Raw genomic sequence first — 24,387 nt, forward strand, 5'->3', positions numbered from 1 at the left:
AAAAGATTAACGAGTAAAAATAAAAGTCGAGTCACTGGGCAGCCGACGCAGTCCATCGTACGACGACAAGAAATCAACGCCGGTCCTGTAATTAAAGTCTGCGACTGAACCGGAGGAGGAAGAAAAGGTGGTGAGGTAAGAGCCACCATGACGCTTCTTTATCTGCTGAAGTTGTCTCTGTTTTTGGTTTTGAGATCGGTCGGGTTCATGCAGGAGGCCTGTTTCATTACTGAACGGTGGACATTTGTATAGTGTGGTTCATTTTCTAAATGTGTGATAAATAAAAACAAGGAAAGATTTCTCTAAAGCCCGCCTCCCCTGAGACTCTGTTCACACGCCGAGTCACCTCCACCATGTTTGCTGGTTTTCCAAACGATTCCCACCAGACCCGAGGGTGGAAATTAAGCATAGTGGTCATGTGTGGCTGTTTTATTTTGAAGAGCAGAGAGAGGAAGTGAGATTCCGTCTGGTGTCTCCTACATCTTGGTGAGTGGAGCATCTAAGTCACTAAATGCCACACTCGTGTGTCTAAATGTGCATTGAAAGCGTCCCTTCAGTCTCTCTTTCTGTGTAAAACATTCAGACAGCTCAGGTGAAGATTTGACGCTGGGAGTCACGTGTTTGGTCCGTCGCAGGTGTTGAGTACAGCTCAGGTAGGAAACTCTGGAGGCTTGGCTGAAGGGGGAAGCGCCGAAAGTGTTTTAACTTCTGAAGATAATCACTTGATGTGTCTCTCATGAGCCTTAGCTGAACTTGTGTATTGACTCCGAGTGGGGACAGTAGATGTTGTCTTCAGTCTCTGACTAGAAAGCACAGGCTGTATGGACAGTAGCGACGATGACAGCTTCTGAAAGCGTTAAAACGGTGGGTAAAACGTAAAGAAAAATAGCGTAAAATCACTTGCAGTCAAACGGATTTTAGCCACAAAGCGCAGCAATATCCTTTATACAATTATGTGTTTCACAAAGTGGTGAACGACTGAGCCTTTCGAGGATGTTTCTCTCATATCCAATCATATTTTCACCTGTGTACCTGTGGGCTGGTCCAATCAGGTGTCAGGTGTCTCTGAGCAGCACACGGTGAGCCCAGTCCTTAGTCCCTCCTGTCCCCAGTTTGTTTGAAACGTGTTACTGGCAAATTCAGAATAAGCATATATTTTTTAAAAAAATCCAATGAAGCCGATTAATTATATTGTCTTTGTTTTCAGTTGAGTATGTCAAAAGGATTAGAAGATCATATTCTGTTTTATTCATGTTGTACACGTGAGAGTGCTATTAAAGTAGAAATACGTTAACATGTTTTTGTTGGGGGGTAAATCTCCTCTAATCAGAGTAAATGTGCCCAAGAAATTTGTTTAAATTTAAATTTGACACCTCGTTTCTCATAGTGATTGTATAAACCTTACCTTTAAATAGAATAATGTGATTTTTTACTGTTTGGTGCACAGAATTCACCTAAAAATACAAAGCACTCAAAGAATCTTGACTTTGGTTACGCTTGTCTTTTCGATGGGACGTCAGCTCAGCTAATCAATGAGGATCAATCGATTGGATCGTCCTCACTGCTCACAACTGCAGCGATATTAACATAAATATGATTTGCTGCATGAGTAACCACAATCAGAAGAACTTCAGAACTTAAAAGTTTAAACTGAAAGGTAAAAAGCTCGAGTTTGATTCATGTCGACTAAAACTCACCTCAGAGTTCTGTTAAATCCAGTTTGAGTAGTTTCAATCAAAACAAACAAAAAAAAAAAAACACAACTTATTCATAATATTTTAATGTGCATCAGTTGAACAACAAAATCCCTGTAAACATTACAAAATCAGCACCTGTGTCATCGGAGGAAACAAGTGGTCCTGTTTCAACAGGAAGAAGAGTGAAACTTTAAAGCAGACGGACATCTGACATGATAAATAACCTGCAGCTTAGACTTCGGCCTGGGCCAGTTAACAATCAAATCATGTTTAGACAATTAAGAACTCTTTTTTTCTTTTCACATTAACTGATGTTGAAACACTTTCAGAAACTGTTTTGTTTCTGACTGGCTCTTTATATTTCTGTTGCCTGCTTCTCCAGTCACAGATACGCACGACTGTGAACCTTTTGAGAGTTGCTGGTTCTTAATAATCCTGCACTCAAACCTGAAGTCGACGCTTTTTGAGTTTTAAACATCAGTGAATCTTAACAGGAGCTCCACAGGAGCCGCTTTCACTGTTGGACACACAATGAAAATAGCTGCTGCAGAGTTGGTTTGGGATGAAAACAACACTCACGGGTTTACAAGGTGTTTAAATGCATTGACGCTGTGAGGAGATCAGGAACATGGGAAGGCTCATATGAATCAGCAGTAAACGTTTGTGGTATTAACTTTTGTTTAATTGAAAAAAAAAAAAAAAGGTTCCTACACATTTCTGTTTGAAATATTCACCAGATTGAAGTCCATTTTCATGCACGTAAATGTTACTAACTGACAAGTGAAAATCTCCATCTCCAAACAGTTCAGGACATGTGTAGGAACCCCCTCGAGTGAAGCACCAGGTTTCAGAACCCCTGAACTCTTTCATCCATCACCTACAGACATCAGAGCAGCACGAGTCCTCCCTCTGCCTGAACACCTCCTCAGCAGGAGGATGGAGAGAAAAAAAACAAAACAAAAAAACACAAGGCTGGTATTGCTTCAAGTTGACCAGACATCAGCCAGAGAGTCTGTGGTTTTCTTCTAAGCACCAGAATTCACGTCAGAAAAGATAAGTCAAAATGTGATTGTTGGTACGTTCTTAAAAGGCTTATTTACGAAGAGGAATTCTCAGAAAACTAGTAAGGTTATATGACACTGATTGGACATCACGTGGAGGAGGCAGTACAGTCAGCCGAGGTCCTCTAAAGGGAGCACCAGACGAGCCAGAGGAGGATCCTCTGTGGGGGTTCAGAACTTCTTGATCATGCAGAAAGTTAAAAATCAGACACTTGGCTGATCTACAGACAGGACTGGATTCAAGGCACAGCAGAGAGAGAGAGACACACACACACACAGACAGACAGCAGGGTTAAACATCGACACACACACACATACGCGCACCAGGACTGTTCAGCGCCTCAGAAAGTGTTCCCCCGTCACACTCTCACTGTGCTCGACTCGTCCACGAGTCTGTCTGCACGGTTCAGCTGTTTAACATTTAGTCGATTCATCAGTTGCCTGCGTTTGCTTTTTTTTTGTTTTCTCCCACAAGTCGCTGAACAACGGGAAATGCTACCCTTCCTCTGGTTCCAGCTTCTTAATCGTGAAAATGTGCTGCTTTGTTTTGTTTTTTTAAATGTCACATCAAAGTGAATCCACTTAAGCATGTGGACACACTGAGACATCATATCTCTTTGAAACACTTTGAGCTTGAGCAGACTTTGGAACGTTTTGTCCACCGTTAATCGAGCGGGGCTGAGCAGTAGTTCAATAAGCTCGTTGGGAGTGGCAGTAAAGGTCAAATGTCATCTTATACAGTGTTGTCTTTAAATACATCTTCGGGGGAGGGGGGGGGGGAACAGCAACTGAGTAAGTTGAGTTCATGTGACTTTGGAAAATGGAGCAGTTTCATCTTTAGCTTTAGATGAGCTCTGACAGCAAAGTGACGGCTGATCGTATACGGCACGTTCACCGGGAAAATGTTTAACATCTGCTGCTTCTCAAATGTGAGATTTTGTTGTTGGACATTTGAACATCATCCTTATGGATTCTGGGAAGTTGTGACGTTTTCAGTTGAGTGTGTTTACTCCATCTGAAAGTCATTTATTTCGGATTTGCTGAAACAGTCAATTAATGATTGACGGAAGGACAGAAAATTGACTGGCAACGACTTCAGTGACTCTTTGTGTGTGGTTGTTTGCTGCTTTTCTGTGTTTTGTATCATTTCAAATTGATTCTCTGGGTTTTGCACTACTGGACAGGTGAAACATCAGGCATCAGCCGTCAGACCCTAAAAATGAATGACAGATTAACTGATGATGAAAGAGGATCACTTCTCGCAAATTTACTCTTCAGCCGCCTGCCCTGAATATTCTGCTCGACGCTGATAGCAGCACATGAGATGAGATATTACTGAGTCCCGTGTGAACTTTGCTGCGTGGCGAGAGACAACATGCTGAGCTTCATCCTACACGTTTCAGTTCCTTGAAAGACTTAAACTGAACTGGCTGATTCCAGATCAGCACTTAGAACACCAGTGGTTCACAGTGAAGCCGTGTCTGGTCGAGTCCAGAGCGAACGGTGTGAGGCGAGCACAGTGTGGCTGGGGAAGCCTGAGCGCACAGCACAGAGTCAGGAGAGAACACGAGTGAAAGCCTTCAGCAGTGTCAGTGTTGTTTTGGTTGAGTTTGGTACAAGCAGCAGAGGCGCTCGCTGAGGAGAGCAGCACGCGTTTGTGACGGGAAACCGAAACTGACAGCCTGACGACAAAAAAAAAAATAAAAAAAATGTTGAAGGACTTGTCTGGCGGCGGCTGCTGAGTTTCCTGTGGCGGTGAAGTAGTGCTGGTTCTGTGTTTTCACATTAGCACCTGAAGCGCAGGCAGCGTCACAAAGCAGAGTCCAGCTTTGGAGGCAGCGTGTCATCGACAGTGTTTACAAGCTGATGATAAACATCCAGCTCTCCGCGAGTGTGTCTGAGACCTGATCATGTGTGTGCTGGTGTTTGGAGTGATGAGATGTGATCATATTAAAATACAGGATCGCCCCCCCAGCAGACCCGCACAGGTATCAAACTAAATTTGGACTGAGTGCAACTTGAATTTCATTTTCCCCTCTCAATTAATCAGGAGTTAATTTGATAATTTCAGATTACAAGCAAAAATATCTGCTGGTTCCAACTTCTCAAATGTGAACATTTTTTTTAGTTTCAGATCTTTGCTAACTGAATATATTTGAGTTTTGGACTCAAGTTTTGCTCGGACAAATGAGAGACATCTGAGGAAGTCTGGCACAGGAGTCTAATTTCCTGTTTTCCCTCACTTTTAGTTCAAAATTTTAAGCTCAAACTCTACGATCTGAGGAAACGTGTGGGAACATGTCTAAAAATAGTGCGTTCAGGTGTTGTTTTGTCCGATCAACAGTCCAATACTTGAATATATTCAGTTTAGGAAAATTAGAAAATACAGTAAAGCTGGCTCTGTGGACCTCATCGCCATCAAAGTTCAACTACGTTCCAAAGTCCAAAGTTCCAATAATAATAAAAAAGAAAAAAAGTTCAACTGCGTCACCCTGCGAAATGTGGAAAACTGTGTGGCTGTGGTTGGCTGTGGTGCGACGCTGCTTTGTGAACGCCGTCCTGTTTCACAGACGTGTGGCACTCTGAGGAGTGTGTGGCAGGTTCCAACACTGTAGGGGTAAAACAAAACCGCACACACACACAACATGACAGCTGACCCCAGCGTGGCACAAAGTCCAGAGTCCAGTCAGCTGTGTCGAAAGCGGCTGGTGGAGGATTTTGGTCCCTGAAGCTCGAGCTGAAACGCAGACGAGTCGCGGGATCGTCTCCTCTTACGGTTTAGACATTTAGAACGTCAGTACGGAGGTGAGGTGCACCTTCAGCTGAGGGAAGAGTCGGGAATCCGAGACTCTCACCTCGACAGGTGAGGAAGATTTGTTGACAGGAGAAAAATCACAAGAAAATAAAAGTCACAGATATAAATGTTTAGTTTTTTTTGTTTTGTTTTAAAGTGGGGGGGGGGAAACAGCAACAAAATTCCATTTCAAATATTCCCAGTTTTCCTGAAGCTTTCTAGCATTCTGACAAGTCGTCTGGATTTCCTGAAGCGAAGGTGTGTTTGTGTTCGAGTGTAAGGCCTTTGTGTTGTTGATCCACAGGAGGTAGAAGTCTGAGTCAGGCGATCTCCATCTCCCGCTCGATCCCGACGTACTTCAGCGCATCAGCCTGGCTGTACCTGCAACACGCACAGGAAAATGTCCGTTCAGGAGGTTTTTGTGTCTGGGTTCACTCAGATTAAGTTTCTGCTCTGACTGAACTCCGTCTGTCCAGTTTTGTATTTATTCTGTTCAATTCAGTTTATTTATATAGCGCCAGTTCACAACAAAAGTTATCTCATGACACTTTCCAATTAGGTCTAGACCAAATTTAAATTGTAATATAGAGAACCCAACATTCCCCCTTGAGCAAGCACTTGGCGAAAGTGGCGAGGACAGACTATATTGTATATTGGCAACTTTATTGTTGCCTGAAAAAACATTCTGCTAAACTGAATACTGAGAATTAGGCTCAGATCCTTCCTGGTAATTAAGACCAAATCTACACTCCTTGTATGCATAGAAAAAACCCTACAACTAGGTGTAAAACACACAGCCATGTAACTGGACTACACCTCCAACCACTTTTCTTGCAACTAAAAAGCAGATGCGTGTCCAGATGTGTGCCAGCATTTGTAATCCAAAGCTATACAGGCAGTTCAACCGGAGCATTCAGACCTCCGGGCTGAAATTAGGGATGCAATGATGAATCGATTAGTAACTGAAAGAGAAGTATTTTTTTTTCCAAAAAAAGTATTTTTAAGCAAAAATACCAGAAATTTACTGCTTCCATCTGCTGTGAACTTTTCTCAATTTTGTATGATTGTAAACCGAATGTCTTTTTGCTCTCGACCAAAAAGAAGTTTAAAGAAGTCTGAAAATTGGTTGGATAAGGACAATAATCACAAAGTAGGGAAGCAAATACTTTTTTTTTTTTAATTCTTATTAATTAAATTTATTGATTATTTTTCTCACTTAATCTTGTTGACAGTAAAATGGCAAATCAAACTTTGGGTGTTACTGACCTGTAGTCAAAGAAGAGTTCTTCCCCAGTCTGGATGGCTCTCTTAGCAAAGATTCCTATCCTGTGATCCCCGTTCACCATCATCACTGCGGAGAACAGAGGAGTGAGTTCGACACGAGTGCTGACACGCACGTGTCAATGCACGCATCTCGCACGACCGCAGCTCGAAACTGGCTTTGTCTGCTCACCTTTTGCATAGCAGTTAGGGTTCACAGAATGGTTGGCAAAGCGGATCTTGTTGCCTTTCCTTGTAGCATCAACAACAAAGTCTGCCAAGAAAAGAAAACGCATCACGCAGTTCAGATTTTCAGTTGTTGTGCTAGTGAGTAACTAACTGCTGCTAACTGCTCGTTATTTTAACCCCAAATTATCATTCTGATGATGCTTTATTCTTCTTAGATTTTTAATAGCTGAGTCAAAACATGAACATAAATGCATAGTGTGTGTGTGTGTGTGTTGTACCGTTGTTGAGGTTGAATAGGAAGCTGCACATGTATTTGTCGTAGACTTTCCCTCTGCGATCTGCTTCATCCTGAGAGATAATCTGCAAATACCAAATTATAAATTACATTTGTTCCTCTTATTTCATTTGAATCCTTTTTTAAAAAGAGCAAACAGTCAAACTTGAAATTCAGCTTCGTTAAGGAGGTATTCAAAATTCACATTAGATTTTCGTCTCTTAGTAGTCGTCTCACACTGTGGGAAACTGTTTAATGAACTTGTCGTTTCTCCCTCTTTACATACGTTAAGTAAGCCCAGCCACACAGATTCATTCATTTTTCTTTCAAATGGAAATGCAACTTGAAAGGCAGGATTCGTTTCTTCAAGAAATCTAGAGTCTACAATTGTGTGTTTTTATGCATCAGAAACGAGGCCTGTTTTCTGCAGCCGTAGCAGCTCTAAACATGGGGCCTCAGTCTTGTTCTCGCGTTGTCGCCTGTCAGTGTGTGATGTCTCTTCTGTGCGATGATGAGAGTGGATTGTGATGTACAGTGCCATGAGAAAAGGTGCTATAAAGTCTAAATAACTACATAACTTTGGCTCCTACCTCTCCGCAGTACTCAGAGATGAACTCATTTTTCTGGACGGGCTCTTTGATGAAGATGCCCCAACCAGCCACGTCTGACGGGGCCAGCAGCAGATGCTGAGAGGCAGACAGAGAGGGGAAACCAGCTTTAGAAACATCAGAGTGTGCTGCTTGAGCTTATCTGCATATGCTCAAAAACAAACCTATTTATTGGAATGTTTTGAGACTGAACACGGATGGCTGAACTTGAATTCTCTCAGTCCATAAAATACACTGCGTTACCTTCTTGGCACCTCTCTGAATGGAACAGTTCTTGCAAGACACGTTCTTGCTGTCCCAGTGGTCTGCAGCGCCGCAGGTCAGGCAGAGGTCGGGGTCACACTCCCTCACTGCCAGGTAGCAGGGACACTGCTTGGTGTTGCATTGAGCTTTGCACCGACAACCTGGGAAACGGTTCTGACCTGTAGTGTGAAAGTGTGTGTGTGGGTGAAGGAAAATCCAAGAGTAAAGTCAGCTTTGTTTCTGAGAAATAACTGCAGAAATCGGGCTTCGCTAGTCAGGAGTGTGTTCTTACACTCAGAGCTGCACTGACAGAACTTCTCGCAGAAGTTTTGAGCGGTGACGCAGGGACACGAGGAGTCACAGGGCTGCCGCGGGTGGTCACACGGTTGATAGTTGTATACGTGATTGGACGAGCCATCTGTATCAGAGGAGATGAACACATCAGATCGGATGTTTTCAAATCAACCATCTTCCGCATTTTTCCACTGGCTTAAATAGACTCATTTCTGTGCCTGAAAGTGTGTTTAGTAATGTTTCTGACATGTAAGTCTCACAGTTCTTCTACCATGGTATTGAAGGCATAGGCATAGTTTTGTTATTGCTTTTGTGTGAATTCAAACTTGCATAACAACCACCAGTGAAATAACATGACCTGCCAATTACTGTCCACGTCAATGAGTCGCATTTCATTTCTTTTGCTAAAAGACCCCTGACCTTTCTTCAGCTGGATCTTCCTGCAGTGTGTGGCCCACAGTCGGTGTTTCCTCTTCTTCTTTCTAGGCGGTGTGTCCTCGTCTTCAGCAGGAGCCCGAGCGATGATGCTCGACTCTTTGACCCTGAACTCGTAAACCTGCAGGACAAGATGCCAGTTTAGACTGTGACCTCCAGGAACCTTTTAATTTAAAACACTAGATGCTAGTGCAGTGGGCGTTTTAACAAAAAATTAGATTAGTCTAATGTTCTAAAGATGTTTCTTGGTCAGTTTGGCCAGTAACTCTCTAACAGCTCTAAACCTATACATCTTCACTTTTGAGAAGTATACCTACCTACTGCCCCCCATGTTTAGAACAAACCTGTGACAACTATGACAATACTGTCAATTAAATATCTATTAAAAAAAGAAACAAATGGACGATGAGTTGCTAATAAGTGGAAGAGTAGATGCCACTGTCATCTCACCTGTCTGCAGGTCTTTGTGCCAATGAGCCGTGCGATGGCGCAGAAGTTATCGTAGTATGTCCCTATGAGAACCCTGAACAAAGAGGCTTCGGCCCCGCTCCACTCCACCGCTTCAGCCTCGCCAGTCAGCTTCATCTTCACTGGAGTCTGGCACCGTGAATTACCCTCTGTATACACACAATGGAACCACTTAGGCCAGGAATTTTACCCTGGGACCAGGAACCCCTGGAGGAACTAAAACTGTCTTCCATCCAAATGATTCATAATTGTAACATAACTTAAGGTGGTAAAAGGTTTCTTGCTTAAATAAAAAGGTTGTGCAACATGAAGGAAAAATTAATCCTTACACACACACACAAGAGGTTCTTTGGAATGTTCAGTCTCTCTTCATTTTTTGATTACATTCAGTAAACATTAAAGTCACAACACAATGTAAATACAAAAAACAAAGGAACCACTTTGTATTGTTATTTCCTCTTGTGTGAAAACTGCTCTTTGAACAGTGCCCCCATTTTGTTTTGTTTTGTTTGGCTTTTTTAACCTAACATTGACTATTTTTGCAGGCATGGTCAAGACGCTATCATCTGGTTCAGGTCCTGAGATTCTCTGTTTCCAAAGGGGCTACTGCTGTTAACAAAGAGCATCCTATAATGCTGCTTGTGGCCTTCATATCTTGGAACACTAAAGCTCAGTTAGGTTTGGGTTTTCCCAAGAGGTACCGAATATGAATGGCAACTTCTACTTCATATAAGGAGTGTGAGATTGTACCTGAGCTGCTGGTGTTCTCGTCCTTCTTATCTTCGTCGTCTTTGTCATTGTCTCGCTCGTCTTCTTTGCAGCCTTCGCGGTCGCTGTCCGTGTCTTTGGTTTCCGAGGAAACAGTGGGGGTGCTGGGCCGACTGTTGCTGTTCGGCAGTCGTCCGCGGCGACGGCCCACTGGGCGTTTGGAAGGTGTCTTGGTCCGCTCCGCAGGCACACCTGTAGAGTACTCACTCAACATCCCATCCTGAGAAAAATCACAGTATGACCACGGTTTTATTGGGTTTACTTCTTAGTTAAAAATATGATAAGACTGTTTTTCTTCAAATTTTCTCTAACTGGCCAGTCAGAATCAGAAATACTTTATTGATCCCTGAGAAAAATTGGTTTTGTTATACTTGCTCCAACAAAGATTAAAAAGCTACAGGGAAAAGAATTATAATCAAAATAGAAGTAAAATATATATCTAGAATATATGTATGAGTGCAAAATAGTGCAGCGAATACAGTGAAATTGCAGAACCAGTCTGTCAGTATGTTGACTCAGTGTGTCTGACACTCTGAGGGAGGAGTTGTGAAGTCTGATGGCCAGAGGGAGGAATGACCTCCTGTGGTGCTCTGTGTGGAGCATCATGGTGGAATCAGTCTGTCGCTGAAAGGTGAAAAGTCTGTCACTGCTTATAATATACTGTTACTCACCTGTACCAGGTACATGTAGCAGTCCATGCCGCAGGGTTTACTGTCCACCAGGTTCTCCAAGTTCTTGCGCTTATAGGTGTTTGGAGTTGCATGGAAAGCTAAAGGTGACATGAGATGGAAGAGATGTCTGCTGGATCTGATCGAGGTTATTCTATCATTAAGTGTCTCACTGAGCTCCATGTTATGGCTGACGGTCTGAGAAGTGTTTTTGTGTGTGTGTACTAACGGTGGAGGAAGCAGTCGTATTTGAAGCAGCGTCTGCAGAACAGAGTGTGGAAGGAGTGCAGGCTCTGTTCACGCTGCACAGAGCGGGCGTTTGGACCGTCGATGTTCGGTGTGCATTCAGGTGGTAGAGCGCCTGGCAGCTGCTGCTCAGTCAGCTCTTTGTACCTGACACACACAAAGAAATAGTAACTAGTTACAGTCTGTGCACACACCAGGGTTTCTACTGATTGCTCGTCAGACCACCGTTCGACCTTACATGAATGTATTGAATTAATCTAACTGCGGCAAAAAGATGTTAATAATATTTTGATGACAGGAGATTTTATGCGCACAGCTAATAAACAATCTTGTTTACAGGTTAAGAGGAAAAACTTGGATTTAAGGGAGTCACTGTGTCATCAGGGTGAGAAATGAACTTTTTATAATGTGAACATCTGCCAACCACTTTCATATTTTACCAGCATTTGGCTGGTGCTAATTTCCCACCCTGCTGTCAGTGTAAATTTCCATCATGTTTCTCTTCAAGACAGGCATTTAGAATATAACAGTTTAAACGAAATGTGCAACAGTTGTGTCTTCCTCTATCCCATCCAAATGTAGATTAGTTTATCCAGCCTGAATCGTGAAATTCTAGTTTTCCACAGCTGTGTAGAAACCCTGTTGTGTCCATTAGAGCACACACACTCACAGTCAGTCTCACGCACACTTGGTGGTGGTGGCTTTGTCACAATACCAGAGAGACTTGGGTTCAAACTTTCACAACGAAATAGTCTACTATGATATTAACACAAAAAAAGAAAGTTAACAGAAACGACTGGGTGAGACAGATTTATTAGCTACCTACGAAAAAAATGTAAAAAACTATAGTTGGGAAATTGAATAATGAATAAAATCAAAACCTTTTCTTAATTACAATAGAATTAAATCAGTATTCACCCTCAATGAACAGAATAACTGTGAAGTTAATTATAAAAGATGATTACTAAGTCAATAAAATAAAAAAATAAATCCATTTGTCCCTCTGTAATTGTCACATAGCACCACACTCACATACAAACAAACCCACTAACTTCTCTTTGAGCTCCTCTGTGGAGCCCTTGTCAGGGAACATGGAGGAGATGGCTTCAAAAATCTTGTCAGAGGGAAACTTCTTGGTGCTGTCACTGCCGGTTCGGCCTGGAGACGACACATACACGCTTTCCATCAGGGCACAAAACTCACTTTACTTTAAACCACTGGCTGTTGTCAGGTACCCAAGTCATAAGTTACGCTTACTACTAGTACTGAAGTTATTTGAGAAGAATTTCAAATGTGGAAATACCGGAAAGAAAAAGAAGAATGTGATTTTTACCCTTTTACATTTACTCAAAATTAGAGCGATGGTGTGATGTCTTTTTTAAGCTCTGAAAGGAAAGCCTGACAGTAACTTGCCATGGCTGGATAGCTCTGACTACCAGCGCTATGTCTCCATCCATACTACATTGAGCGATGGTCAGTTAGTCTCCCCCGTGTCCCCTGTTCCCCTTTGTCTCACACTTGTGACAAAGAGGGTGGAGGGGTCACTGAAGTTGTTTTTTTTTAGATTGTAGAAGTATTACAGCAGCGGAAAACAGAGATCTTGCTCTGTAGCTGTTCTGGTTCAATGTTGGAACAGCCATTCAAAACAGAGCAACACAAAACAAGAAGGCTGCATGTAGTCACCAGGTTCACTGGTGTCTCAGTTATGAACTTACTCTCACTGTTCATGAGCCCATCTTTGCGGGGATCCTCTGGATGCTCCTTGCTATCACATAACTCCATCTTGTCTACCTTGAAGTCCTGTTCTTCCTCCTCCTCATCGTCCTCGTTGTCACTGTACTGTGACAGAGCGTTGACCAACTCAACAAATATCTCATCGTTGATGAAGCCGCACTCTGTAAAAACATAAGACGTGCACCAAATGTCTTTTTCAATCCTAAAAGTTTGTGTCCCTGCCTGTTGCTAGGATATTGACATCAGTTTCAACTGGTGCAGGAAAAAAAAATTGTTCCTTAAATCATCAAGACAATTACCACAATTTGAAGTTTTAATCTTAATATTTAGCACAGCAACAGGTCTTTTTTACCTCCACTAACCCTCACCTCTGTCTCCATGGACTTTGCCGTCATAGTTCTTGATGAGCTCTTCTATGAAAGTACCATCCTGGTCCAGGATCTCATCTCCCATATAGGGGATGTTATGGAGCACCGTCTCATCCTCCACCTGAAAACCAAGTAAAACAGACTTTACACACACATACAGGTGTAGTTTAAATTTTTACCAAGCACAGATGCTATTAGCCTTTTACATGTAGTCAGAAATACACCACAAAGGACATTTTACGCTCAGCTGTTATGGGTTCACACAGACCATGAAGTTCTGTTGCAAGGGTGACCAGGAGTACATGACTGGGACTGAGGCCACGGCATTTAAAGTCTTCAGGGGGATGACCTGCCGGGGGAACTCAGAGAAACCGCTGTCCACTGTGCACTGTACAGGACAACAGAGAAAACATGCAGTCAGAACACTTTCTCTGCACCTTCACAAAGACTCATCCTACATGCCAGAGAACTGATGACAATCTTAATCTGCAGACCTCTCGGGTGCCTCTTAAAGAGCCGACAGACGTCATGATGTGTACTGGCTGGATTCGCCTGGTCTTCCACTCCTGGTTCAAAATATCAGTTCGCTCCATGATTTTTTGACGATTGGTGCTGAACATGCTCTGGTGGTTACAGGAAATTTAAATTAACCACAAAGAACAAAAGATGAGAAACATATCAGCTAGCAGGCAGGATGTACCATCATTTGACAGGTGCTGGTGAAGTTTGACTGTTCACACTACCTACCACTGTAAAAACAAACTGAAAAAATTACGCACCAACTAAAAATGTGGATTTATTGATGTGTAGAAGCAAATTTCCTGAAGTGCCTGGCTGTCATCCAGATTTGCAGAATAACACATTTTCTCCATCTGGACAATGTAACATTATTTAATTTAAGTTTAACCAGTCATTATTCATAAATCACTGAATTAAGGGCCACCCTGGTCTATCTTACTATAAGGTGTCCTGAGTGATGTTTGGCCACCTAAACAGGAAAGTAATCACGTGTGAACAGAACAGCACGAGAACAAAACACTGCTGATGTAAAGAGGAAATGAGAGTCAGAGCGGTGTTGGCATGAAAATGTGATACTTCCTGTTACTACTTTTCTTGATTGAAGACTTCTAGCATGAGAACCTTATGGATATTAAGTATCCGCATTAGTGATTGTCACTTCCTGGAGCTTAGAGGCCTCAGAAATCAATGGAAAGTTCAACATCTACCATTCATATCAACTATACAAACTTATCATCTGTCAATGATTATCATGTGCTTTAAAGTTCCAGAGCATGTACTTAAATGGGCCTTGTGGTGGATAGGGCTGCAAATAACAGTTAGTTTTATTATCAGGTAATCTACAGTTTCATTTCGCCATTTACTGATTGCATCTGAAAAAATAGTGAAAAATTCCCAATATAATTTCCCTCAGCCTAAACTTACATCTTCAAATAGCTCTTGTGTTCAACCAACAGACCAACAACCAAAGACTCTTCATTTACTATCTTATTGCATTTAACTAATTTAATTATGATTCATCACTTATCAAAATAGTTAGTAACTTATTTTCTTCCATTCAGTTAATCACCTAATAGCTGCAGCTCTAGATGAATGTTTTCATGTCAGTCTTTGTTTATTAACACAGACAAATGACCAAACGAGGACATTTACTGTCTTAATAAATTCAATTTTACAAACTGTGCTGCATAAATCCGCACAGGTTACAGGAGCTTAGCATCTAAACCCTTTTGACCATTTTCTGATTATTTTTATCTTTTCTGATGGACTAGGCCAATTTTAACATCCCCAGCTAATTGCATATATATCAGTATTGTGACTTTTGATAACTCCTCCTCTGTATCATTCTAATATTGTTGAATGCTACAGAAGAGTGTCGGTCAGTGTTCTAGCTGACTTCTGTGAGTATCTGCTGTCTGTGAAGGTCTGTGTGTGGACAAACCTTGACCTCATCAGCCCGTCTGAAGCGTTTGAGCTGCCGAAGCCTCATGTATTCAGACTTCACCCTCCTCTTCCAACAGGCAGGACCCTTTTCTGAGCGCTTCCCTGTCAGCACCATGATCAACCTACAGCCCAAGAGAAGGAGGATGAAGGTTATCACACATAGTTCGCACACCTTCACACACTGAATCAGGGAGTGAAACATATGGAATTAAGCAACATGACCACATGAGGGCCTGCTTCTGATTAGCTCCACCAACTTTTCATGTAAGCTTCATATAGTTTCCACATTTGAGACTTTCGCATTGATAGTTACCTTATCCCCTGTATCGGTGCTATCAATATAGTATTTGCTACAAAGTAACAGATTTTTAGCCCTAAGACCAACACCATTCCTCAGACTAAACAGTAGCCAGAAAATAAATATCCACTCAATTATTGTATACAACACAACAAAACAAACTTTGTTATAAAACAAGTTATATTTTCTGTATAGAGAAAATATGTTTTTAATATAAATATTCATTTCAAGCTACCACATTTCTTAATGGGGCACAGAGAGGAAAAAAACCCTGCTTTTTATATCTGTTACTTGAATGTATTAAACAATGCCCAAGTCTCAAACACAAAAACAATAAGAGGCACCAACTGGCATCTGATACCGATATACAAGTCAACCCTATTCAGGCAGGTCAAATACTTAAAAACCAAAAAACTCACAGCAACAATGTAAAAACATGTTCAATTCAGTTGTCATTTCAGTGTTAATATGTCAAAACTGAAGATGGATAAAATACAGGTGACATGATTGTACCATGCCCCTTTGCCAAATATGATATTCACTGGGGAAAGTTGAACAGGAAATGTATGCGTTCACTTTTGTGTTCTTTTATGACTGTCTAAATTACAACAGTCATCTGTTCACGAGTGACAACAACCATTTGTCTCCCTGGTAGGCAGTGTGAGTCGCTTCCCAGCAGGTCTGTCTGGAATTTCTCTCACTTTTGATTAGACATGTCAGACGGCTGTCATGGAGATGTGCTTGTAAGCCGCATGTCAGACTGTAAGAAATATGGGTGACTGCACTGGTATGACATGTTTTGCCAAACTTAATCTTCAAACCACAGATTAAGCTGAGATTGCAAACATCCAGGTATGCAAATAGAAAGGAGAGTTTCAGTAAATCCCTCTGCCAAGTCAAATATGTTTACTTGCAATACCCGGGTTATTATGCACCCTCTCTGCCAATATGGTCTTGTAATATGTTCAGGTGCCAGTTTATGAGATATAGCTATTAGCTATGTAGTCTGCACTCACTTATAACATTATTACAAAATAGTGTGGATATGACATCAGAACCACCTGCTTAACATGACTTCAATCAGACAAAAGCTTTCTGGGTAATGTATCAGCACTATAGACAACTCCATTCTTCCTGTTCAGATGTCAGATAATGTTGGGAGTTCATATTGTGAGCCAAGTAGCTGAACCCATAATAGACATGTAGACAAACGAAGGCAAGGGTGATTTTACATTACAGAAAGCGAGAGAGTTTTCACTTTCTATGAGCAACCAAGATGAGACAATCCGTCAAAAGACACACGTACTGACATTATACTGTCATTACTGTTCACCTCCAGTCACTTTTAGAGTTCAATAATCACCCTGGTTTCAAGAATAACCTTCACAGAGATCGTTCCTCTCCGTCCCTAACTCGTCATCTCAGTTCATTATACTCTTGCAAGCAACCAGTAAAATGTACTGGGATTTCTGAATAATGGTTGGCGAACAACATAAACGAATCTGGGTAAGAACTGTATCAGCCAGCATTCTGGGCTACCATTGGACGAGCTAGCTAATAAAAAAAAAACAAGTAAGCTTCGGGCTAATGATAGCTTACCGATGTCGTGCCAAGTTTGTATCCCCTTAAAGTGTTCCCCCTCAGCAATGAAATCGTTTCACCGTGGCCGAAAATACCAAACCCTTAGTTTACACTCATAATTGTTTTCTTCCGAAGAATTACACTTAAAAGTTAGGATCTTTATGAATTCTGGCAGTGACAGAAAATTTGGCACGACACCCCGGCAAGCTAGCTAACAGTTGGTGAGTTAACAAAGATTGAGGCATCCACAAAGCACCAAGAGCAGAACCGGGCTATTTGAACCGCAACGAAAGCGCTAGAAATAAAGACATCAGCACTGACAGCTCCTCTTACCTGCACAGGTGGCTCTGTCCTCATTCAACGGGGTGATTCGAGGTCGATATGACAAACACTGGCAAAGTCGTCCTTTGTGTTGAGGATTAGCTGGCTCCGTGTTCCAGCTAGCTGTAACGTTAGCTCAACGACTAGCTAGCAGTTAGCGCAGTATGAGGGAGCGCTTCACCTAGCTCGACACCGGCTTTACGGACCCAGAGTCGGCAAACAAAATAGCTGCGATTTCTCCACTTTAGGCCTCTCTTTAGCACAACAGACACTGTGATTATGGATAGGAATCACGCCGTTTAATTTTATCCTACTTATAAACAGTATCTTAAAATTCAACGTTTCCGCCTCAGCACAGCTACGGTTCAAACTGATCTCTGTCTCACACTCACCGCCCACTACCGCTGCACCAGATTCAAGAGGCGCCAAACGTTTAGACCAATCACAGAAGCCGACGTTAGAGCTTTTCAGTGTCCTATCACACGATTGGTTGAATTGTATCACAGTGCTAACCAATGAGACTTAGCGCTGCGCAAGGGGGCCTGCAACGGGGACATGTGGACCGGTTCCCTTTGTTCTCCCGTGTCAACGTAAAAAAACAAAAACAAAATAGATTGTTTGACAGCTAAATTATTAACGAACATACTTCATCTTTAATTTTCCACCAGTTTCAATGACACAGGTCAGATGTCATATGTATGTCGGAGAGCTAAAAACCTATCACAGAAAGATTATTCTGGCTTAAAGCGCAAATCTGTTTGTAGCTATTTCTGTATTTACTTTATTTTTTGGACATGTTAAGGCATATTGTCTTATTTATTATTATTATGCCACAATCCTGTACTAATAAACCCTGTCAACTCGGCAGCGTCTAAATAAAGAGATGCTGCCTCTTCCACCTGCTGGCAACTCAGGTCAGGAGCAGAGGTGTCAGCTGTTCACTTCGTGCTACACAACCACGATTTTGGCTGCTATGGAAGTTAATATAAGTAAATGATAGAAGCGTCAATTTGTCCCCATATTATCATCAAACTGTGAGCCAAACGAGTTTGCTAAATGAATGGCATTATGTGGCCACAGCCGGAAAGGGTCGCCAAGTTTATTTCGCCCCGCCTCTTGTAAAGAGCCATTGGCTGGCCGGTTTATACTGTGTTTATGTTGCGTTCAGTGTCAGTGGAAATACGAGGTACAGTTAAATTGATAATTCTACTAAATTAAACATTTCTTTCCGTACGACTCCACCTAATACTCTCTCTCAAGAAATAACAGTTTGTGTCTGAAGTGGTTTTTCTTTACCATTAGGCTATTTCCAAGGTAATTTCATTTGCAGACATAAAACAGGAACTACAGTAATACACTGATGACGATAAATAGTGACAATTAATAGACAAGGATTTACTAGTAGGCAAATACAAATAAATCAATAAACTAGAGTGCTGAAAATAAATTTACCCAATGCAAGATTAAGCCAAAACTGGAAACACAACTGACGTTCTCACCATAGGGGGAGTCCAAATGTAATTGAAAAAATAGAATAAGGTGAGTGTGACATTTAACTTCTTATATTTCAACAGAACAGTAAAAATAAGACACTCAATAAAGATAAATGAGGGGGCATAAACAGAAAAAAGGGGACAGATAACACAGGGTACAATTACACAGGATCAGTTATTAATATTTTTCTCTCAGTTTGAGCAGTTAGCTGCAGAGGTACACGAAAAGTGTATCACTCAGGAGTTAAATTTACTAATATAACAAACTAAGTCAATCTGGACAAGAAGTTCTTAAAGTACTTTGGGGAAAAAAAGGTAAATTTAAACATCTACATTTCCCAGACAACCGCACAAACTCCATCATCTGAAGAATGAGTGTGACCAAAAGTGACCATGTGATGACATTGTTTTGTAGAACTCATGTCAGCCAACAGAGGGCTCTGAACCTACTCAAAGTGTCATTTCATGTTAATAATGAACAAACAGATCAGGGAAAACTAGTTCACACAGCTTCATCACAGGAAATGAAATTTGATTACAGTTACAGCAGTGAAGGTCAAACAATTACAAACCCATGTTTATGAACGCACTGGGCAGTTGTGTTCCTTTTTCCTTCAGACCAACCCAAGATGTTCACAGAGGAAGGGGTCTGTCTCACACAGAAACTCAATCATCTCTGAACTAGCAGCTTCACCTTTCATCCTCACTGTGTCGATAACAAAACGAGCTTTGTCTCTCTTGTTTTGCATCTCGTCCGCTGACTCCCTCTCTGAGTCAGTCATCACCTTCTTGTCAAACAGTTTGTCCAGCAGACTTTTGAGAACCGGTCCTGATATCCCATCGATGAAGCTGCTCCGTATGTCAAACAGCTTCTGTCTTGAAGGCAGGTTCAAAATGCTCGGCCCACAGGACCTTTTTACTCCATTGGATGAAAGATAAACCTCACTTTCCCAAACAGTGTGAGAGCAGCTGGTGTCTCTAAGAAGCAGGTTAATATTTAAAATGATTGTTTTAAATCTCACCTGGAATGATGGGATGTAGTTGTCGTAGTTGTCACAGTCAAATTCTGCTTTTTCTGGCTGAACTCGAAATGAGTCGTCTTCAGGACAGGTGGACAGTGTGTATTCCTGCTTTGGGTGCAGTTTGCAGTGTGAGGACGTTTCAATGTAGCTCTCATCCCCAACTAATTTCTTCCTGGTGCGCAGCACATCCTGGAGCACCACGTTCCTCGGTAGCAACAACACATTGAGGAGGGATGTGGGATCAGGATCAGCAGGAGGCCTGTAGAACAGCAGAACCAGCGCTCGCACCGGGTCAGGTGGTGAGTCTTCATCTTTGACATTACCGAAAGCAGAAAACCCTGTGATGTTAACAACAACATGACTTTCTGTTATCTTATGAGGGGTGATGAACTCGATGCCCTCATCATTCACATGAGCAACTGACAAGAAATCACATCCACCTGTGGAGCAGATCTCACAGTGTGGGAGATGAAGCTGACACACAGACTGCTGCAGACATTTGATGTCAAACAGGGGTCCTGCAGGCTGCTTGTGGTGTTGGGCCAACAGTCTCCTGTTCCAAGGGACAATCCTGTAGACCACGTCTCCTTCTCCCTTCATGTGGAACACCAGGCCTGTCACCCTGCACTGGTACAGGCCTGGGCAGGAGCACCGCAACCAGTAGGCTTCATCGTTTTCATCAACAGTGATATCAGGAGTAAACTCCTCAAAGCTGTTTTCCAGCAGCAAGTCAGGTAAGCTCTTAGCTCGTGTGAAGGTCTTGTTCTTTGCAGAGGTTACCTGACTCAGTGAGGGAACGCTGAGAGAACGAAGCAAACAGCTGGAGCCTCTTCTGCTCCAACCAGGATCTGAAGACATTTGAAGGGGACAACATGTTGGCTGGGTGTTTGGGACTGAATAGTTCACAGCTACAAGAGATGCCTCTATTTCCACCTGAGTATCACTTTCATCTCCTGATGCACTTACTCCAAGACTGAGAGAATCAGGTGAACAGCTGAGGAATCTCCCGCGCCAAACAGGACGAGATGCATTATAATCATCAGCGAATGTGTCAAACTGAGAATGGTATGCTTGCAAGAGAAAAGAGGGTGAATTGTTTCTGTGCACCCAAGACTCAGAACCAATAGAAGGACTTGGTGTTCTATTGGCTCTGAGGTACGTGTTAGCAAGTTCATTTCTTTCAGGATTATATTTGGAAATAGCGGACCTGAGTACATAACCGCGACGAACTTGGAAGGTAGTCTGAAGTGGCGCACACATTCCAACGTAAGGATATATCTCTGAATCTTCTCTGTGACTCCTGGGGATGATAGAACGGGATCTGGAATTCACGAAATGAAGGTTGTCAGTTAAGGAGCTATGGGAAGAGGAAGAATTGTTGCTGCAAATTCTGGACAGAGTCTTCCTGATCCTCCTGGCTGCCCTGCTGAAACACGATGCTGATCTTGTTCTTTTATGTTCCACAGATGAAGCCATTTTGCTGCATCCTCAGATGTCACAACCAGAGTCAGTGGAGCTGAAATGAGCAACAGAAGAAGGAGACGACTGAGTTCCTGTCTGATTTCCTGGACACATCTGACTCACCTCAGTCGGCTCTTTCCTCCACGTGTTTTCTGTCGGACCACCTGAATTTCACTCTTATTTCTGAGAGTTTTTACTAATAACTAATTTATTGATCTCCTTTGTGCTTCTCCTGCTCCCAAATCCTGAAATACAAATATAAAAGTTTAAATCTCCCATGTGTCCAGCAAGTGAAAATAAGAAAGTGAAAGCATACTAACCTATCTAATGAGCTTTATAAAATCTGTACCCCTGAATACTATGTCAGATTGTCACTGTAATAAGAAACTTAGTAGTTAAGTTGATAAACTTAACACCACTAAATGCAAAAAGACACGAGGAAACTCCATAACAAATGCAGAACACAACATGTTATTTGACAATAGAGGATGTGAAAAACATCAGCCAGGTAGAGAAAGAACAGCCTTTACTGCCTAAAACAGATAAAGTGAAAACTAGAGGATGTTGTACATGTTGTTGCAACTACGCTCTGTATTTTCCTTGGAGGAGTTTAGAAATTCCACATGACTGTCATTCACTTGTTCATTTTCACTGATCGACCCACTGAACAGTATTGTGGTTAATAAAGGCTAATACATTATAAATGTTAACACTGAACGACATCTTCCGACCAGCCCCAGCCTTTCGTCGTGTGCTGTGAATAATTACCTAATTACTTTCGGGCAGATGAACTTCCTGTAGTCTTCAGCTCCAACGAACTGACATACATACGTGTAACTATAAGGTTTAGCTGGTTGAAGTGGTAATATATCCATTTTTGTCTCTGACCTACCAGTTAGCTGCACAAGACTGATTAAATCTTCACCTTTGGCATAGTCAAAAAGTGAAACAAATACCAGTGAACATCTGCTTTTCAGACTTTTACGTCATTGTTTTCCTCTTCCTCATTCTTTTGTGCAGTGTCACCGGATGTAACAGTGTAACAGGCTTACCTTTGACAAGAGCTTTTCCCTTTTTTCTTAAAAAATAAAAACAAAACATAAATTTTAAAAAATGAATAGAATTACATCCTAAATCAACATCAGAAAGTCATATTCAAGTGAGAGTTTTTTTTAAATGAGTCTCTTAGATGAAAGAAAAGCTCTCTCAGACAAGTCAAATGCTTTCAAAAACATTATTTACATTTTTTTATGTGATGTCATAAACTGGGCTGCACGGCCATGACAAAAGAAATGGGAGATGCATATAACAAGGCCAATTAAATTATTTATTGGTTTATATAAACAGAAATAAACTTACCAAAAGAACTTAAATTAAAAGTGGCATGTCTAGTCAGTGTAGGCATAATGTCGACAACCAAAGCCCAGGTAATGTTTCAGAGAAGAGGAAGAGACTGAGCTCTGTAAGGTATTTGAATGAACTCTGGACACACAGGGCCCAGATGAGCTGCTGCTGATGAGCTCAGGGGTCTCTGCTCTGCCACTCTCAATCTGACCCTGCCCACCTCCAGTACCTCCAGTACTGAATGGAAAGTCAAGGGTTATTGAGCTACTGAATTTCATTTCAATAGCACAAACATCGATTGCTTATTCAATATGACCCTGTTTCGGTTCATTAACCTTCAGGTATTCTTGTGTAATAGAGCCATGTAAACACAAGAGACATTGTACAACATGTAAGTTGTAAGATGTATTATATGCTATAATAAAGAAAATAAAACAATATTATAATTTTATCAGCATTTAGGCAATGGATTCCACTCAGAGCAAGGTCTATGGTTTATCTCAAGTGGCTATTGGTAATTCACACAAAAACAACCTAGATGCACAAATAACACTTCAAGAGGTAAACTATGTGGTTTTGATTTCAGGTTGAACTGTCTTTTTAAATAACAGCAGTGTTTGTGTTGCTGTAACATCTAGCATAGTATTAGAGACTGACAGACTGACTTGACAGGAGACGTGACAGTATGATAATGATGGGTAGAACTGGAAGGAACAATTATCATTATTATTATTTTTATTTTTATTAAATATACATACCATTTCATCATTAAAATACCTAAAAAAAAACCCCAAAAAACCCAAACAGACCTTTGTTAATTTGTTGAATTGTGTACTTATATTATCACAAATGTTTCCAACAAAATTCAAAAATATAACTATAACTTGGGTTCAGGTGCAGCTTGGTTTGATTATTATGTTTCCATGTTGATAACTGTTGAGATCTTTTCAGACGATATTTTAGAGAACATCGCAGGCTATCCCAAATACTGATAAGTCTGGTGTTTTGTTCATAACCAAGCATTAGAACAGTTTCACTGATTGATTTGGGTTTTATTCTGGTGATTTATTCTATTAATTTTGTGTAAGCTACTTGCCAATTAAAGAAACTACTTAATGAAATATAGTTCCTAAAGATGAATAAAATATTGTCAAAGGTGTGTCAAACTGACTGAAGCAGGCCTTCGTGACATTGATAGAATTGTGAAGCCGAACCTTAAAGCATTAGAGGGTAGGATCCATTCATCTCATACCCAGAAAAACTGTAATACAACATGACTGAAAGATGTGGAGATCAAACTCTTCATTCTTGGTGGTGGAAATTAGATGACGGCAGAGACTGTGTTTGTCCGACAGAAAAGGGCTCAACATTTGTTCTGATATTTAGAGCACAGACAGTTTAAAGGTCTGCAGCTGATGTGTTAAGCCAGACATAAGACTGGTAAGATGCACTGCTAAATTATAATATACTGAGTTTGTGAATGTGTATCTCATAATGTGTCTATTTAAAGCTGTGGTTGTGATAAGCACATTTTCAGGGATCATGAGATGAAAACTGCCAATTATGAAATCAGTGAGCAGGTTAACTATGTTAGGAGAGACATGGACAAAAGACATGGGGAAATTAAGTTTGGTTTGGTTTAATGACAGTGGGTTTGTGATGCCATGTTTCCCTCACACATCTAAGGATATAAAGCCATCATTCATTTTATATGTTAAAACTATGCTTATCCTGTTATGATATGTCAGGCTGGCACATTTAGAAAGGTCAACCTTCTGTCTCAGAAAAACAGATGACT

The 24,387-nt window shown here is 41.4% G+C and overlaps 2 protein-coding genes and 1 long non-coding RNA gene across 3 annotated transcripts; 1 reads left to right on the forward strand and 2 right to left on the reverse strand.

The window, feature by feature from the left end:
• Positions 1-494: 494 nt before the first annotated feature.
• On the forward strand, positions 495-21,388 carry LOC124049520. Its single transcript, XR_006841422.1, has 3 exons — positions 495-653; positions 15,147-15,218; positions 21,251-21,388. It is a non-coding gene; the product is annotated as an uncharacterized LOC124049520 (long non-coding RNA).
• Positions 5,656-17,771, reverse strand: ezh2 (enhancer of zeste 2 polycomb repressive complex 2 subunit). The gene is made up of 19 exons (XM_046371247.1): positions 17,282-17,771; positions 15,068-15,191; positions 13,602-13,730; positions 13,376-13,495; positions 13,108-13,228; positions 12,721-12,900; positions 12,058-12,163; positions 10,989-11,152; positions 10,763-10,860; positions 10,074-10,311; positions 9,306-9,472; positions 8,841-8,976; positions 8,419-8,544; positions 8,127-8,305; positions 7,866-7,961; positions 7,280-7,361; positions 7,006-7,086; positions 6,819-6,903; positions 5,656-5,933 (listed from the first exon to the last, which is right to left on the reverse strand). The coding sequence occupies exons 2-19, from the start codon at positions 15,182-15,184 to the stop codon at positions 5,873-5,875; spliced, it is 2,286 nt and encodes a 761-aa protein (XP_046227203.1). The 5' UTR covers positions 15,185-15,191; positions 17,282-17,771; the 3' UTR covers positions 5,656-5,872.
• Positions 18,644-22,149, reverse strand: LOC124049517 (NACHT, LRR and PYD domains-containing protein 1b allele 2-like). The gene is made up of 2 exons (XM_046371248.1): positions 22,014-22,149; positions 18,644-21,300 (listed from the first exon to the last, which is right to left on the reverse strand). The coding sequence occupies exon 2, from the start codon at positions 21,258-21,260 to the stop codon at positions 19,377-19,379; it is 1,884 nt and encodes a 627-aa protein (XP_046227204.1). The 5' UTR covers positions 21,261-21,300; positions 22,014-22,149; the 3' UTR covers positions 18,644-19,376.
• Between the last annotated feature and the right edge of the window lie 2,238 nt (positions 22,150-24,387).

The sequence above is a fragment of the Scatophagus argus genome, chromosome 18 (genome assembly GCF_020382885.2).
Source record: "Scatophagus argus isolate fScaArg1 chromosome 18, fScaArg1.pri, whole genome shotgun sequence".
NCBI classification, from domain to species: domain Eukaryota; kingdom Metazoa; phylum Chordata; class Actinopteri; family Scatophagidae; genus Scatophagus; species Scatophagus argus.